At 36.1% G+C, this 18,160-nt stretch overlaps 1 protein-coding gene across 1 annotated transcript in view; it reads right to left on the reverse strand.

Moving 5' to 3' along the window:
• Window positions 1-18,160, reverse strand: part of ABCB5 (ATP binding cassette subfamily B member 5) — a 137,352-nt gene that overhangs the window by 71,379 nt on the left and 47,813 nt on the right. Inside the window, exons 12-14 of the mRNA XM_025930030.2 lie at window positions 16,352-16,477; window positions 14,869-15,072; window positions 8,111-8,281 (exon numbers count right to left, since the gene is read on the reverse strand). Coding sequence (XP_025785815.2) covers window positions 8,111-8,281; window positions 14,869-15,072; window positions 16,352-16,477 — 501 coding nt within the window. The remainder of the gene's footprint in view (window positions 1-8,110; window positions 8,282-14,868; window positions 15,073-16,351; window positions 16,478-18,160) is intronic.

Consider the following 18,160-nt stretch of genomic DNA (forward strand, 5'->3'; position numbering starts at 1 on the left):
AAAGATAAGAACCATATGACCCTGTCAATCGATGCAGAAAAGGCCTTTGACAAAATTCAGCACCCTTTCTTAATAAAAACCCTCGAGAAAGTCGGGATAGAAGGAACATACTTAAACATCATAAAAGCCATTTATGAAAAGCCCACAGCTAACATCATCCTCAATGGGGAAAAACTGAGAGCTTTTTCCCTGAGATCAGGAACACGACAGGGATGCCCACTCTCACCGCTGTTGTTTAGCATAGTGTTGTTGGAAGTTCTAGCATCAGCAATCAGACCACAAAAGGAAATCAAAGGCATCGAAATTGGCAAAGATAAGTTAAGCTTTCACTTTTTGTAGATGACATGATATTATACATGGAAAATCTGATAGACTCCACCAAAAGTCTGCTAGAACTGATACATGAATTTAGCAAAGTTGCAGGATACAAAATCAGTGTACCGAAATCAGTTGCATTCTTATACACTAATAATGAAGCAACAGAAAGACAAATAAAGAAACTGATCCCATTCACAATTGCACCAAGAAGTGTAAAATACCTAGGAATAAATCTAACCAAAGATGTAAAAGATCTGTATGCTGAAAACTATAGAAAGCTCATGAAGGAAATCGAAGAAGATATAAAGAAATGGAATAACATTCCGTGCTCATGGATTGGAAGAATAAATATTGTCAAAATGTCAATACTACCCAAAGCTATCTACACATTCAATGCAATCCCAATCAAAATTGCACCAGCATCCTTCTCGAAACTAGAACAAGCAATCCTAAAATTCATATGGAACCACAAAAGGCCCCGAATAGCCAAAGTAATTTTGAAGAAGAAGACCAAAGCAGGAGGCATCACAATCCCAGACTTTAGCCTCTACTACAAAGCTGTCATCATCAAGACAGCATGGTATTGGCACAAAAACAGACACGTAGACCAATGGAATAGAATAGAAACCCCAGAATTAGACCCACAAACGTATGGCCAACTCATCTTTGACAAAGCAGGAAAGAACATCCAATGGAAAAAAGACAGTCTCTTTAACAAATGGTGCTGGGAGAACTGGACAGCAACATGCAGAAGGTTGAAACTAGACCACTTTCTCACACCATTCACAAAAATAAACTCCAAATGGATAAAGGACCTGAATGTGAGACAGGAAACCATCAAAACCTTAGAGGAGAAAGCAGGAAAAGACCTCTCTGACCTCAGTTGTAGCAGTTTCTTACTTGACACATCCCAAAGGCAAGGGAATTAAAAGCAAAATGAACTACTGGGACCTTATGAAGATAAAAAGCTTCTGCACAGCAAAGGAAACAACCAACAAAACTAAAAGGCAACCAACGGAATGGGAAAAGATATTTGCAAATGACATATCGGACAAAGGGTTAGTATCCAAAATCTATAAAGAGCTCACCAAACTCCACACCTGAAAAACAAATAATCCAGTGAAGAAATGGGCAGAAAACATGAATAGACACTTCTCTAAAGAAGACATCCGGATGGCCAACAGGCACATGAAAAGATGCTCAACGTCGCTCCTCATCAGGGAAATACAAATCAAAACCACACTCAGATATCACCTCACGCCAGTCAGAGTGGCCAAAATGAACAAATCAGGAGACTATAGATGCTGGATAGGATGTGGAGAAACGGGAACCCTCTTGCACTGTTGGTGGGAATGCAAATTGGTGCAGCCACTCTGGAAAACAGTGTGGAGTTTCCTCAAAAAATTAAAGATAGACTTACCCTATGACCCAGCAATAGCACTGCTAGGAATTTACCCAAGGGATACAGGAGTGCTGATGCATAGGGGCACTTGTACCCCAATGTTTATAGCAGCAATCTCAACAATAGCCAAATTATGGAAAGAGCCTAAATGTCCATCAACTGATGAACGGATAAAGAAATGGATAAAGAAATATACACAATGGAGTACTACGTGGCAATGAGAAAGAATGTAATATGGCCCTTTGTGGCAACATGGATGGAACTGGAGAGTGTTATGCTAAGTGAAACAAGCCATACAGAGAAAGACAGATACCATATGTTTTCACTCTTATGTGGATCCTGAGAAACTTAACAGAAACCCATGGGGGAGGGGAAGGAAAAAAAAAAAAAAAGAGGTTAGAGTGGGAGAGAGCCAAAGCATAAGAGGCTCTTAAAAACTGAGAACAAACTGAGGGTTGATGGGGGGTGGGTGATGGGTATTGAGGAGGACACCTTTTGGGATGAGCACTGGGTGTTGTATGGAAACCAATTTGACAGTAAATTTCATATATTGAAAAAAAAAAGAAACCACCCTTGTATAATGGAAAAATATTTTACCATATGTTTGAGGCTTTTCTTGTATTTTTTTAAGACTCTGAAATTTCCTAACTAATAATGATTTAAATCCATTCGTGAAAGAAGAACCCACTAGCTACAAATACAATAGGATAAAAATAAGTGGTTTAAGGGAAAAAAGTGAGTCTATTACAAGCCTACGTGGGATCCTCAATTTCAGTGGGGTATGGTTTGAGTTTCTTTCCCAATGAGGCAATATGGTTTTAGAAAAAGGATGGTGTTTTTTTTTTTTTTCTTTTAATTCTGGTAAAATATACATAACATGAGATTTATCATTCTAGTCATTTTAAGGTTAGTGTTCTCCTGGATCAGAGAGGCCAATTCCTTCTGTGTCACTATTATTTTATACTCAGGCTTACATTGCTATTCTTTTTTTTTTAGTGGTAAAATAATCATAACATAAACTTTTAACCAGTTTCAACCATTTTAAAGTGTAGAATTTAGTGGCATTAAGTACATTCATATTTTTGTGCAACCATCACTACTATCTAACTCCAGAACTTTTTCTTCATCCTGTGCTGAAATTCTATACCACTCTGAACCATAACTTCCCATTTCCCCCTTCCTTAGCCCCAGTAACATCCAATGTACTTTCTATGAAGATGACTATTCTAGGTATCTCATATAAGTGTAATCACATAATATTTGTCCTTTTGCATCTGTCTTATTTTAGTTAGCATAATATCTTCTAAGGTTTTCCATGTAGCACGTGTCAGAATTTCCTTCCTTTTTAATATTGAATACTATGAACTGTACACATATATAATGTGCTTATCTATTTATGTGTCAAAGAACATTTGGGTTGTTTCTAACTTTTGGCTATTGTGAATGATGCTGCTGTGAACTCTAGTATACAAATATCTGTTTGAGTTCCTTCTTGCAATTTTGTTTGGTATATACCCAGAAGTGGAATTGCTGGATCATATGGTAATACTATCCTTAAGAAGAGGCTAGTTTTGAAGAATGATCCAGTTTCAGATTTAGCTTAAATCCCTAGCAGATGCATAATCTTGGGGAATATAGCATGGTGGTTATGTGAATGAGCTCAAGAAATGTGTCTGGGTCCACATCCTGGCTTCACTGTTGCCTAGCTGTTATTCGGCCTGTCTGTGCTTCAGTGTGCAAATCTGTGTAATAGGAAAGTAAGTGTTCTGATCTCACTGGGTTCGTATAAGGATTAGCTATTATCACCCATTTGTTCCTTTATTATGCCTACAATAATGACTCATGAATGGCTTTAGAGGGATCCATGAACCTCTCAATGTTTTAGGTAAATTTTTGTGTACAAGAGCATTTGTAGATTTTTCTGAAAAAGTTAGTGGTTTATTTTTCCCTTTCTTAGATTCTTAGATGGGGCCCTGATCCATCAAAGGGGAAGAAGCACTGCCCTAAAATAAATTAGTGGTCTATAATTTAACACCAAGCCTAACAAATGTGAGCTTGATTAGGCAGGCTTATAAAATGTTCCATGATGCTTTTAGGATGAGATAGTCTCTATGCTACCTTTGTTCTTCTGGCTAAATTCCAGCCAAGGAAATCCCCTTGCAGAAATTCCCTTTCTGTTCTCAACTATTATCATGTTGCTACAAATGGTTTTGAAAAGAAAGAAAAAAAAAAAAACAAAAGAAAGAAAAAGAGAAAGGAAAAGAAAGAAGAAAAAATTGAATAAATCCCTAATTTCATATATAAAAAGTAAAATGTTTAATTGTCATAGACGCACCAAAATGTGTAATAATTAACCTAACTTTGGATAACCACTTGTTTGGGCTTAACTTAATAAAGTAGCCCACAGCTTAATGCAGCATACCAATTTTCTTATTGTTCAATTCTTCAAGTTATATAAGTATGTTAAGATCCTCTGAGGAAGATCAACGGGATGCATCATAGTGAGAAAGAGCAGTAATGATAAAGAAAAGCCCATGAAGCCTGCAACAAAGCAGCTCTATCTCTTTAAAGAATAAAACTGTGATGGAAACCCTTCCCTCATAATTAGCAAAGGGTCTTTTTAAAGGTTCTCCATTGATGTGGTGTAGCTGAACCTCCCTTAATAATAATTATGCCTAGATTAGCATACCACTTTTAACATCTCAGAGTGTTCACAGGCTTTATCCCAAAGTCAGTGTGGGCTTCCTCTGCTTCCACAGGGGCCTACAGGTCTTTACTGCCATGCCTTCTGTACTGGGACAGAATAGAAACCTGCTGCATTGGCATGCTGGGTCCAAACCAGTAGCAGAGTGGTACCACATAGTCTGTGGCATAAATCTTTATCCACTGACACTTGATCCTCCTCATGAATAAGATAAGTGAAGCAAAACTAGTTTGCAGTAAGTCTAACTTAAGAATTCCAGAAAAGAGAACTTTAGACCTTGGAACTATTCTGTATCAAACTCATCCAAAATGCATTTAACAAATGCTTACTGGCTGTCTAAGGACCAGGCCTCATTCTAGTGCTGGGGACACTGCAGTTAACCAATCAAAGCCTTTGCCACTACTGAGTTTACATTCCAGTAGGGGAACAGAGACAATAAAATAAACAAATACATACACAGTATGAGAGCTGATAAGAAGTACTATGGCATGTTTAAGGAGCAGCAAATGTGGAGGAGAATGATGGGGTGTGAGGTTCCAGGAGCTTAGAGCCTGATTCCATAGAACCTTGTCACTTACTGTAAAGATTTTTTTTTTTAAGTTTATTTGTTTCTTTGTTTAGAGAGTGAGTGCGAGCACACTTGCATGCATGCAGGGCAGGGGCAGAGAGAGAATCCCAAGCAGGCTCCTGACGCAGATCCATGCAGGGCTCAATCTCACCATGAGATCCTGACCTGAGCTGAAATCAAGAGTTGGACACTTAATCCACTGAGCCACCTAGGTGCCTGGTAAGGAATTTGGTATTTACTTAGAGTGAAGAGTGAGTTAAAAAGCCACTGGAGGATCAGATTTACATTTTAGTGGCATCACCTGACTGATGTGATAAAAACAGATTGATTGGGCATGGGCTGAAGCAGGGAGTAACTGTTGCAATATTCCAAGTGAGGAGGGGAGCCTGGGGGGCTCAGTCAGTTGAGCGTCCGACTTTGGCTCAGGTCATGATCTCACGGTTCCTGAGTTTAAGCCCTGCATTGGGCTGACTGCTGTGCACAGAGCCTGCTTCAGAAGCTCTGTGCCCTCTCTCTCTGTCCCTCCCTCTCTCGTGCTCTCTGTCTCAAAAATAAATAAATGTTAAAAAAAAATCCAACTGAGGACAAGAGTGATAGTTCCCTTATACTCATTTTAGTCAAAACCTACCTTCTGCTCCAGGAAACTACTGATTTTATTTCTTTTTAAAAATCACTATAGATTAGTTTTAGTGGTTCTAGAACTCAATATAAGTGGAAGACAATGGGGGTAATGGAGAGGAGGGGTGGGAAGGAACAAGTGAAGGCTGGGCATGGAGGGGGTGGATACAGCATTCACCAATAAGAAGAGATATATTTTATTGTTCCCTCTTTGTTCGTTTTGTAGTTTGGAAGATATTTTGAGCTGGAACTGTTAACTGCTGTGGGTTAGGCCATATCATGCAGCAGGTCTGAGAGTTCTTAGACGAGCAGAAATGAGATGTGCTGTGTGCCCTACCCTCCTTAGGTAGGAACCTCTCCAAAGGTTTGATTCCACAATCGCCCTCTGTGTGGAATGTACAGAGGACTCTCAGGGCACTGGAGCTTTCATTACCTGGCCTTTTTTGAACTCTCCTCTTCGCTATGAGTCACTTTCCAATACACTGATGCATATATAATTAATTCCGTTTATTGTGCTACTTGTCACCCCTTTGTTACCATTTACCTTCATCCCATAAAAGACCAGCAAACCAAACTTAAAGCAGTTTCACACCTATATGTCTCTACAATGTCAATAATTCTCTCACCTTTAAAAAGTGAAAAATAATAAGAGTAAATACATTTTTAAAAACTTAAATTCCCTCATAATTCTGCCACACAACTGCTGGTATTTTCATATATGTTGTCTTCATTTTTGTGCACATGCACACCTATTATATATAATTGTAATCATAGTTTACATACAATTTGTGTTCTTCTGTTTTTATCATGATACAGATTTAATTTTAACCATTAGTAAAAAAAACTTTTATTAGTTTATTATGTCACTAAGCAACTACTTTAAAAGTCTGAACAAGTTCTGATCACCTGAAGTGATTAACAAATTGGTTGAAAAGATAATGGACACTCAACCTTTAACAACTCTGGAACCTATTACAATGTTTTTAAATGTCTTATATATATGTCAATTGTATCTCAAGAAAATGAAAGAAAAATCTTATGTAAGTTAAAAGATGGTTGGTTATATTAAGTGTAATAATTTTTTGGTACATTCAAGCCCTAAGTAACTAAGCATCACCATTACCGAATACAATTTGAGTGCATTCTGTAGAGCTCAGTCCCAGTTACTAAATTAAAAAAAAAGAAAAAAGCATCAGCCATACCCTTGAGGGAATCATTGTTTCTTTTCCACTAAAATTAACCAAACTGGCAAAGTATCTACAATAAACATGGACTTTCATATCACTTCCTTACTTTATGGAAATAAGAAATATCACGAACAACATGTGGCACTCTCATTGTGGGATGAAAACAAGGGTAAAAACATATACAATTTAATTTGCAAGTTGATAATAGTAACTAACAGATTATTCAATAAGCAGTGGGCACTCTGGCTGCCAGTATCCATTTCTGGTTGCACAAAGTTAGTATTTAACAAGAAAAATCTGTAATTTTCTTAGACACAAAAACACAACACGTTTTCAAACAAGTTCAAAGTAATTTGTGTCATTAAGCCTTCTGAAAGGTTTGAAGGCTATGATTGATTGACTGATTTTTTAAAGAGAGAGAAAGAGAGAGAGAGAGAGAGAGAGAGAGAGAGAGAGAGAGAGAGAGAATGCATGCAAGTGGAGCAGAGGGGCAGAGGGAGAAAGAGAGAGAATCTCAAGCAGGCTCCATGCTCAGTGCAGAGCCCAACACAGTGCTTGATCTCATGACCATGGGATCATGACCTGAGCCAAAATCAAGAGTTAGATGCTTAACCTACTGAGCCAGCCAGGCATCCCTGAAGGCCATGATTTAAAAGAGGGGTTGGCCATTGAAAAAAGTATTCATGGTTTTTCATGTCACTGCCACCAACTACTGTCCCAAATGCAATGCAGTTTCATAAAGGACCATCACTGTATTGAAGTCCTGAAGCAAGTCAGTAGCATGCAGTAAGCAGGAGGTTAGTATGAAGTTAGAGGGCCAAGGGCTCTTACAGGAGAATGATTCAAGGGTAGGGCAAACCACACTGTATGCTTCCACCCTGGAAATGAAATTAAGTTAAAATGAGTACTTTGGGGTTGCCCTAAAGAGGAAAAGTGGTCAGAGAAGAGAATCCTACAGGTGTGTATGCAAGAGGCTAAGAATGGATGTGGTTATAACTGTGATAGTGGTAGTGGTATGGGGTTACTTGGGGGAGGTGTAAAGTGTAGACCATTGGAAAGGAAGTATATATGGGATGACTGCGTGGATATCAGCCCTGTATGTTTTTAGCACCAACTATAGCATCTTCTTCTTTCATCCAAATCACTTCCTATAACTATCATGTATAAGTTTTTACAAGGGTGAACATTCTGCATCAATACCTTAAAGAGGGCTCTGAACTCAAGAAATAATCCAGTGCAGAGCCATACTTTCTTGTATTTAAAAACAATGTTGAGCCAGGAATATGGAAATAAGAAATGATCTGCTCACTTACCTTCTCCAATGCAGCTTGAACAACTGATTCACTTTCTGTATCTAGGGCAGATGTAGCCTCATCTAAGATCAGGATCTTTGGGTTTCTAACTAAAGCTCGAGCAATTGCGATTCTCTGTTTCTGTCCTCCACTCATTTGTGCTCCTTTTTCTCCTACCAAGGTATTAAATTTCTAATGAAAAATAGGAAAGAGCACAGAAACAGAAGGCAGCATGATCAAATTATTAGAATAGGCAATGACAGGCAATAACAGTTGTGTTTTAATACCACCTTAACCACTACTTCAGCCTGGCTGCTTTTGACCTTTGAGTTGTCCTTTGTGAAAACAAACAACTGTTGGAAAAAAAAGAGTTCAATAAAGAGATGACCAAAGGAAAATTTGGCTAGGACTAAAAGAAATGAGAATGTATGATAGTCAGGATTTTTAGGGAGATTAATAATATTTCAACCAATCTTGAAAGTTTTTAAAGACAATTTAAAATGTACTGATATCTTTAAAAGAACTGCTGTAATACAAACATATTCTTAACTATCTGAAATGTTTAACAGCAATTTAATATATTATTCACAATTTCCTTCCTGGATATTCTGAAAAAAGGTATGAAAAGATTAATGCAAAACAAACTTCTCAAAATTTTTTTCAGTCTTGGGACACTTTTGGACCTGTGTTTTATTTCCTTTACTTTTTATTTTTTGGGATATACCTCTTTAACAAATGAGATATTTGAGGTTGGAGGTAATTTCTAGAACTAATGAAGCATAGTTGTAATATTGTATTGGGTTAGGTCCATGACCCAAAGCTCATTTCTTCAAGGATATAAATTTAAATAGTTTTCTAAACCTTTGATTTCTAGAGTTTGACCTTTACATTAAAAAAAACACATAGGGGCACCTGGGTGGCTCAGTCGGTAAGCCTCCGACTTCGGCTCAGGTCATGATCTCACGGTTCCTGAGTTTGAGCCCTGCACTGGGCTCTGTGCTGACAACTCAGAGCCTGGAGTCTGTTTTGGATTCTGTGTCTGCCTCTCTCTCTGGCCCTCCCCTGCTCGTGTTCTGTCTCTCTTTCTTTTTCTCTTTCTCTTTCAAAAATAAATAAACATTAAAAAAATTAAAAAAAAAAAGAATTGGTTTGTTGATATCCACAAAATAGCTTTCTGAGATTTTGATTGAAATTGCACTGAATCTATAGATCAAGTTGGGAAGAACTAACATCTGGCAATACTGAGTCTTTCTTTTCATGAACATGGAATAGCACTGCATTTTAAAAATTCTTCTTTGATTTCAATCTTTATATAGATCTTGTACATATTCTGTTAGATTTATACCTAAGTAATTCATTTTTTGGATGTTAATGTAAATGGCATTATGCTTTTAATGTCAGATTCCACTTGTTCATTGCATATATATAGGAAAATGATTGATTTTTGTATATTAACTTTGTATCCTGGAGCTTTGCTATAATTGCAGTGGGTATTTTTTGGTCTGTCTTCTTTTACTTAGCATAATAGTTTTCAGATTCATTCATATTGTGTGTATCAGCAATTCACTCCTATTTATGAGTAGTGCTTCACACAATGTGAATCTACCTTAAGCTACCAACTTCAGCAAAAACAAATAAAAACACAAAAAAACCAAAGAGCTCAGTTAATTCTGATTTTCAGTTAACAGTGAATACTTTTCTTAGTGTAAGTACATTTCATACAATATTTGGGATATACTTATGATAAAATTATTCATTGTTTATCTGAAATTCAAAATGAACTGAAAATCTTGTATTCTATCCAACTTTATATTAGTTGCAATTTATCTATTCAGCTGCTGAACATTTGCATTATTTCCAATTTTTGAATATTATGAATAAAGCTGCTATGAACATTCATGTACAGAATGTTCTTGTGGTCACATTTTCATTTCTTTTGGAAAAATATGTGGGAATAGAATGCTGAGTCATAAATGTATTACAAGGTTATTATGTTAACATTATAATAAAGTGTCAAATTTCTTTCTAAAATGACTGTACCAATTTCACTTTATTCAGAATGAGTAAGAGATCTAATTGATTTACATTCTCATCAGAAGTTATAATTGCTATTATTTTTAATTTTGGCCATTCTAACAAGTATGAAATGGTATCTCATTGTGGTTTTACTTCACATTTGCCCGGTGACTAATAATGCTGAATATTTTTCACTGGTATATTGTCCATTTCTTTGTGTGTGTGAAATGAAATGTCTATTCAAGTTTTTGTCCATTTTTCTGTTTTATAATTGTGTTTGTTATAAGAGTTCTGTATATATTCTGAGTGCATGTCCTTTGTCAGACCTGTGTATTGTAAATATTTTCTTTCACTCTGTGTTCTCTGTGTTTTAGAAAGTAAAAACTTTCTAAATAGTGTCTTTTAAAAGGTTTTGATTTCAATAAAGTTCAGTTTATCATTTTTTAAATAGTAAATGCTTTTCTACCTAAGAAAAGCTACCTTGGCTTGGTTACATCAAGGTCACAAATGTTTTTCACTTAAGTTTTTGTTTTTGAAGTTTGATAGTTTCAGTTTTTATATTTGATTTAAGATCCATGCCACATTAATATGTATACATGGTATGAGGGAAGGGTCACATTTTATTTGTTTTTCCAGAAGGATATTCAATTTTCCCAGCACCATTTGTTGAAAAGACTTTCCTTTCTCCCAACAAATTAACAATGGCCTTGTCAAAAATAATTTCACTAGATATGTGTGGGTCTTTTTCTGGACTCTATTTTTTCCACTGATCTACATTGTGCCATTTCTACTTTCTTAATGCTGTCTTAAAATTACATATTGTAGGTCTTCCAGCTTTGCTGGTTTTTTTTTTTCATAACTGTTTTGTCTATTTTTAGTCCTTTAAATTTTCAAACAAATTTTGGAATTAGCAGGTTGATTTCTAGACACAAAAAAGACTTCTGGGATTTTGATTGATATAGCATCAAATTTATCAATTTTGGAAAAACATGTATCTTTAAAAATACTGAATTTCTAAATCAATGAATAAGTTACACTCTATTTAGATCTTTAATTTCTTTCAGCAATGTTTCATAATTTTTATACAGAAGATTTACACCTTACATAAAATTTAGTCTATTTTAATATTTTTTGATGCTATTGTAAATGCCACTTTTTGAGAGAGAGAAAGAGAGAGAGAGAGAGAGAGAGAGAGAGAGAGAGAGAGAGAAAGGGGAAGGGCAGAGGGAGAGAGAGAATATTAAGCAGGCCCCATGCTCAGTGCAGAGCCTGACATGGGGCTTGATACCATGACCCTGGGATCATGACCTGAGCCAAAATGAGGAGTGGATACTCAACTAACTAAGCCACCCAGGTGCTCTGTAGATGCCGCTTTTAATTTTGATTTCATTTGTAATTGTTGCTATGATTTAGAGATCTAGTTGACTTTTTTTTATAGTTATAGGTCTTACTAAGATTATTTCTGTTTTAAAAAATTTTTAATGTTTATTTTTGAGAGAGAGAGAGAGAGAGAGCGAGCGAGCTTGGGGGGGGGGGAGGGGCAGAGAGAGGGAGACAGAGAACTCAAAGCAGCCTCCAGGCTCTGAGTTGTCAGCACAGAGTCCCATATGGGGTTTCAACTCACGAGCAGTGAGATCATGGCCTGAGCTGAAATTGGATGCTTAACTGATTAAGCCACCCAGGTGCTCCTAATATTACTTCTTTTTGAGTGACTTTTGGTAGTTTGTGTCTTTCAATGAACTGACCCGCAGCTAAGTTGTCAAATTTATATAAAGGCATAGCCTTGTTCATAGTATTCCTACAACATTTTAATGTCTTTAAGATTAATAGTGATGTACTATCTTTCATTCTTCCCATCGGTAATTTCTCTTCTGTTTTCAGATTCTTCATCAGCCTTGCTACCATTTACTGATTTTATTAATCTTTTCAAGGAAACAGCTTTTGATTTTAATGATTGTTTCTAATATTTTTCTTTTTTTCTTTTTTGCTTTCACTGATTTTTGTTCTAATCTCGATTATTTCCCTTCTTCTGCTTGCTTCGGGTTCAACTTGCTCTTCTTACTCTAGTTTCTCAAGTTGGAAAGTTAGTTGATAGATTTTAGGTCTTTTTTTCTTTTCTAAAAGCAAATACTGATACATAGCAGTTTCATTTTTATTTAGTTAAAAAAGTCACTAATTTTCCTTGAAACTTCCTCTTTCAGCCAGAGATTATTTAGAAGTGAGTTATTTAATTTTCAAATATTTGTGGATTTTCCAGATATATTTCTCTTAGTGATTTCTATACTTTAATTCTATTATGGTTTGAGAACATATATTGTATGTTTTCTTTGAAATTGCAAAGTTGTTTTTTTAACCGCCCAGAATATTGTTTACTTCCGTGAACATTCCATGTGTATTTGAGTAGAATATATTCTGCTGCTATTGGGCAGTGTTCCATAAGTGTCAGTGAGATCTAGATGGTCAGTAGTATTGTTCAGGTCATCAACAGCTGTACTGATTTTCTGCCTACTTGTTCTATCAAGTACTGAAGGCTTCAACTAAAATTGTGTGTTTGTCTGGTTCTCCTTTCAGGAGCAGCAGTTTTTGCTTCATGCATTTTGAAGCTTTTCTTAAGTGCTTAAGCATTTAGATTATAATTTCTGGCTTATGGATCATAGTTTCCTATTTCTTTGTATATCTAATTGTTGCAGAATGTACACTGAATTCTGTGAATGTTATGTTGCAGAAACTCTGAATTCTGTTTTCTTCTGAAAAAAAGTTAATTTTTGTTTTAGTAAGCAATTCAAATATTGCCTGATCATCTTGAACATGTGTAATTCTGGTTTTACGCTTTGTTAAGGGAATCTGTAGAAAGTCTCAAAATTTGGCAGCACCCAACCGGTAAGTTCTGTCTCCTCTGGGGATCTTGTCATGGCTTGATTTTGTTAGGGTAGGTCTAGAGTCAGCCTACTCTAAGGTATGGCTTTACTCTTAAGGTGTGGCTTTTTTTGGTGGCTCAGCTATATGTCTGGGGTATTAAAAAATGTTAATGTAATCTCTCCATTCTGGCTGGGCTGTGCTTTCAACAGACTTCCAGTATCTTTATTCTACTCTCAGCTTTGTAGCAGCTGCTCTCTAGTAAGCCTTGGGAAGTCTTATCTTCAGACAAGGATTTCCAAGTGGTGCTTACAGGGACTTCTACCCCCACACCTCACTCCACAGGTCTCTCATTGCCTCTCCAGTTGCTTATGCTGTCCTGAAACTCTATCTCTGTCTTTCAGTTTAGTGAAGTGCCATGTTCTGTCTGGATTCTAGTTCATAGAGATGGGGGTCAGAGGTGTGTTCCTCTGCAGAATTGCTGCAAATTCATGGAGTTTCCTCATGAGTTTCCTTTCTCTCTGGAATCACAATTTTGTGCTACCTCTTGTCCAATGCTTGGAAACATACATCCTATGCTTTTCTGGTTGTTGATGGGAAAACGCTAGCAAGTATCAGTAAATCCTAATATATTAATTTTAAAATATGTGTATATCATAGAAATAATGGCATTTATTTAAACACATATTTCCCCAATTTTTCCATTGGGGATGTCTGGAACTTTTATTTATTCCTGTGCTTACTATTATTTCTCTGCTCAACCATGGCTGTGAAATTTAGTTTCCATCATGAGCCAGTATCTTTAATTTGTTCTTTGGATTATATTTTTAAGATTTATTATTAATTATATAGCAAGGGGCATCTCTGTATAAATACTGGACTTTTAGTAAGGCAAGTAGTAACTTACAGAGTGTGATTTAAGATGTCCCAGAAAATTCCTAATTCCAAGTGGGAAACTAAAGATCTTTGGTGTTTGACGAAGGGAAGTCATTCAAAGTGCCAAAAGAAAGGTCAAAGAAAGGAAGTTTGTTTTCGCAAACTACAAGGCAAAGGATGAGCTTAAGCCATTAATGAGTTTGCTATTCCAATTATGACCATAAATAATGGGGATAAAAGGTAATTACTGATATAACAAAAGTTTTTATTAAAAGAAAAAGAAAGAGCAAAAATTATTATGACCCATGGAGTATGGTTTATAAAACATATACACTAAAATAAAGTTTTTTTGCTATTGTTGCTTTTTGATATAGAATTTTATTCTGTACTTTTATTTCAAATCTCATCCTTTCATATTTTACAGGGTGCTCCCCACAATAGTTTCACGTGATACTGAGGAATGAATACTTTGGGAAATGTGAATAAATGGCTTTATAGCTATCAATTTTAAATACCTTTTAGGATCTGATATGTCCTAATATCAAGAATCTTAGTTTACTATATCTCTTTCCAAGTATGATAATACATTTCCTGTCCAATATTGGATCTATGTGCTTCTAAAAATGGTCATAGTTTTCCTTTTGCCTTACCATTGTCTGTGACAGTCCCACTCTTAGCCACAAGATGGCCTTGCAAATCAACATTTGGCAGACATCAATTCTCAGCTTGGACTGATGAATTTGTTTCATATTTCTTTGTTATATTTTAATATATCCTTCATTTATTTTTCTTTTCCATTTGCAGTGAGAGCCAGTAAGAACTAAATATGGCTTTAAAAAACTGACCTTCAATGATGCATTTCTTCTTTTGGTTGCTGCCATGCTTTCTCATTCATAGATGTTTCATCTAGGACAATTCAGCAGTTATTCACACTTCTCCTACTCTGTAGAAGTTATTGTTTTGTTACCTTATTTTGGAACATTGAACTGCTTTAGCTCTAAATAAGGACACAGGTTACATAGTGTACTTACATTGGGAAACTCCATTATAAAATCATAAGCATTTGCTTCCTTTGCTGCTTTCTCAATCTCTTCATCGGTCACACCATCTCGTCCATATTTAATATTATTATTAATGGTGGTCCCAAACAAAACAGGCTCTTGGCTGACCACTCCAATATGTTCTCGATAATACTGAACATTTAAAGTTCTGATGTCATTCCCATCTACTGTGATCTGCCAATCCAAAGGAATAAATCATGTGGTGATACCTTACACTGCACTGGGTTTAGAGTCTTTTTCTTTAGTTCAAAATGTAAGCTGAGAAGCAGGCTATTTCAGGAATCAACGATTGGCTTCTTTTGATAAAATATTTATAGCATGTGTACTGTCAACAGCCTTTTCTGGTAGATGTGAACCAATAAAACCTCAAAAAAAACACTGGCTTAAAATATTGCCAAACCACTTGAATATCCTTATTTTAAGATACACAAATTAGGTGCTACATAGATCCCTGGCTATAGGAGCCACAAATGTTGTCATGTAGACACATGTAACAAACTTCAGTTTTGTTAACTTAAGACTGATGTGACCTTTGCATTTTTTTTCTAGGAAATACCCTTTCTTCAACACCTCACTCTGCTGCAAAAGTCAAAAGTGTCTTCTATTCTTTCATATAAATAATAGTAAAAGAATACTGTCTTCTCCATAAATAGTGCCATTACCCATTACCCCACATATTCCAATGACAGAAGCCGAGGTTTGATAATTATAACTCCCGGAGCTTCTCTTTATCACCAACTCTGGAATTCTCTCTGGGCATGAGTATTCTATGCAACTGCTTTATATATGGAATGCTTAACCATAATTTATTTATTTAATATTAACATGGATACATGAATCTAGTATACTCCAAATGAAAACTTAGGAAGTCAAATTTAAATGAACCAGGCTCTAGGAGAATAGATTTTCTTTTAAAAATAACAGTTGAAAATTTGAATAGAAGCATTAAGATTTATGCTTCTGTGACTATCATAGTCTTGTTCTCTATGATATTTACAAGGGTAACAAAGTCAAGTGCAACATTATGGATGACAGAAAAAAATGAGAGAGCATATTTTCTGCAGATATTCTGCTGGGATGTTTTGAGAAATGGAAAAACTTGTAAATTCTGGGTACTACAAATTATGTCATTTTCCTCCATAGCTTTCATCACCTTCTAAAATACTATATAATTTACTTATTTGTGGTTCTCTACTTATTACAATGTAAACTCGATGAGGGTAGAGGTTTTTATGCTTTGCTCATCTATGTTCCCTAGTACCCAGAACAGTGCCTAGCAATAGGTGCTCAATAAATATTTGGTGGATGAATGAATATGCAGGAAAGAAAATGATATGGCTTCTCTCAGGTCCAGTGTTAAATCAAAGTTGAGATAGCTGTAAGTTCCCTATAGTAGGTGGTATTTCCTAATTTCATCATGTGGGCTATGCATGATTTTGCTAGGTACACTTACAAAGCCGTTGTCAGGATCATATAACCTCTGAAGAAGCTGGACTGCAGTACTCTTCCCACTGCCGTTGGGACCAACCAAGGCTACTGTCTCTCCAGACTTAATTTTGAGATTCAGACCTTTTAGGATCTATTGGGATGTAGGGGGAAAAATTCTATATAACTAGGATAAGTGAGAATATGATTCACTTATTTTCAGAAATTTAATGTAGAATTATAAACAGAAAAAGAATTCTGTGACACTTAAAAACAAATTTAGACCTTGTTTTGTTTCATGTACATGTATAATAAAAATCTACATAATTTTGGAAAATAATATTTAAAAATGTCTTACCATCTCTCTCTATAAAGAGGAGATCTAGATTAAAAGTACACAAAGAATATTAACTAGCCATAGCAAACTGTTCACATTTTCGGCTGAAATACTTTATATCAATTTCATGACTACTAAGTTAGTAAGTTTTTTTCTTTTAATTTGCACCAATTGAATGAAATCTTGCCAGATATCTTCATGAGCTATTTAAGGAAGTTCTTTCTTAAAAAAATATATATTTAACATTATTGAAAAATACAGTAAAACCTTGGCTTGTGAGCATAATTCATTTCAGAAACATGCTTGTAATCCAAAGTACTTGTTTATCAAAGCTAATTTCCCCATAAGAAACACTGGAAACTCAGATGATTCGTTCCACACCCCAAAGATATTTATATGAAAATGATTACAATACTGTAATATAATATAAAATAACAAAGTAAATACAAAATAGAAAGAAAAATAAACAAATTAAGCTGCACTTACCTGGCTGGTGTGGGGGAGATGAGAGAGAGGAGGCTTATTGTGCAGGACGACTTTCACTATCACTAATGGAATCACTGCTATCTATTGACTCAATGGAATCTTTTTCTGCATGGGGGTCACTGTTACACTTACACGGATGTCGACTACAGTAAAGTATTAATAAACTCTTGTCATACTGTATTTAATGTAACTGGCAATAAGGCAGCAGAGGAAAGGGTCTGTATCTGCAGGCAGCCTGACCTAGAATGAAGCAAAGCATTCCTAAGCTTACTCTTGTATGAAAAAGCAAAGGGCTATCCATAGGGGCTTTGAGGCGACAAAAAAATACACTAGCGCCAGTTGTGAGCACCTTCCAATGTTCTGAAAAATCACTGATTTCTGCCAAACACTACAGCCTGACACTCAGCATCCAAGCATGGGAGATGATCACCCACAATCCCGCATCCCGCAAGAGAAAGAGAGAGAGAGAGAGAGAGAGAGAGAGAGAGAGAGAGGGAGAGAGAGAAAACCATTGGCTCCATTGTGATCATGTGACATTTGGCCTCACATTTGGCCTACTATTCGTATTGCAAGACACTGCTCATTTACCAAGTTAAAATTTATCACAAAGGTTTGCTTGTCTTGCGGAACACTCATAGAACAAGTTACTTGCAATCCAAGGTTTTCCTGTTGCAAAGTAAGACAACTGGCAAGACTCCTTAGGTACTCCCATGAATGAATTCCACTACTAGAAACCCTCCTTTTTTAGTGCTGGATCTCATGGGGACATTGAAACTCAGGGTAGCACTTTAAAATATTTCTCAATGCCTGGAGGTTGCTACCAGCTTTTAGTGTCCTAGGGACTTGCAGTGTGAGAGAAGCCTGACAAATAATGACAGAATGGCAGAAGCCCTACCAAAATGACAACAGCAATCTCGTTGAGAAACTCTCATCTATCTTTGCTTGCATTTATTATGTACTCAGCTTAAAAACATGGGAATCTCTCTTTGGGCTCTCACTTTGATCTCCCTGTTT

Source organism: Puma concolor, chromosome A2, assembly GCF_028749965.1.
Source record: "Puma concolor isolate L17-30 chromosome A2, mPumCon1.1.hap2, whole genome shotgun sequence".
NCBI classification, from domain to species: Eukaryota; Metazoa; Chordata; class Mammalia; order Carnivora; family Felidae; genus Puma; species Puma concolor.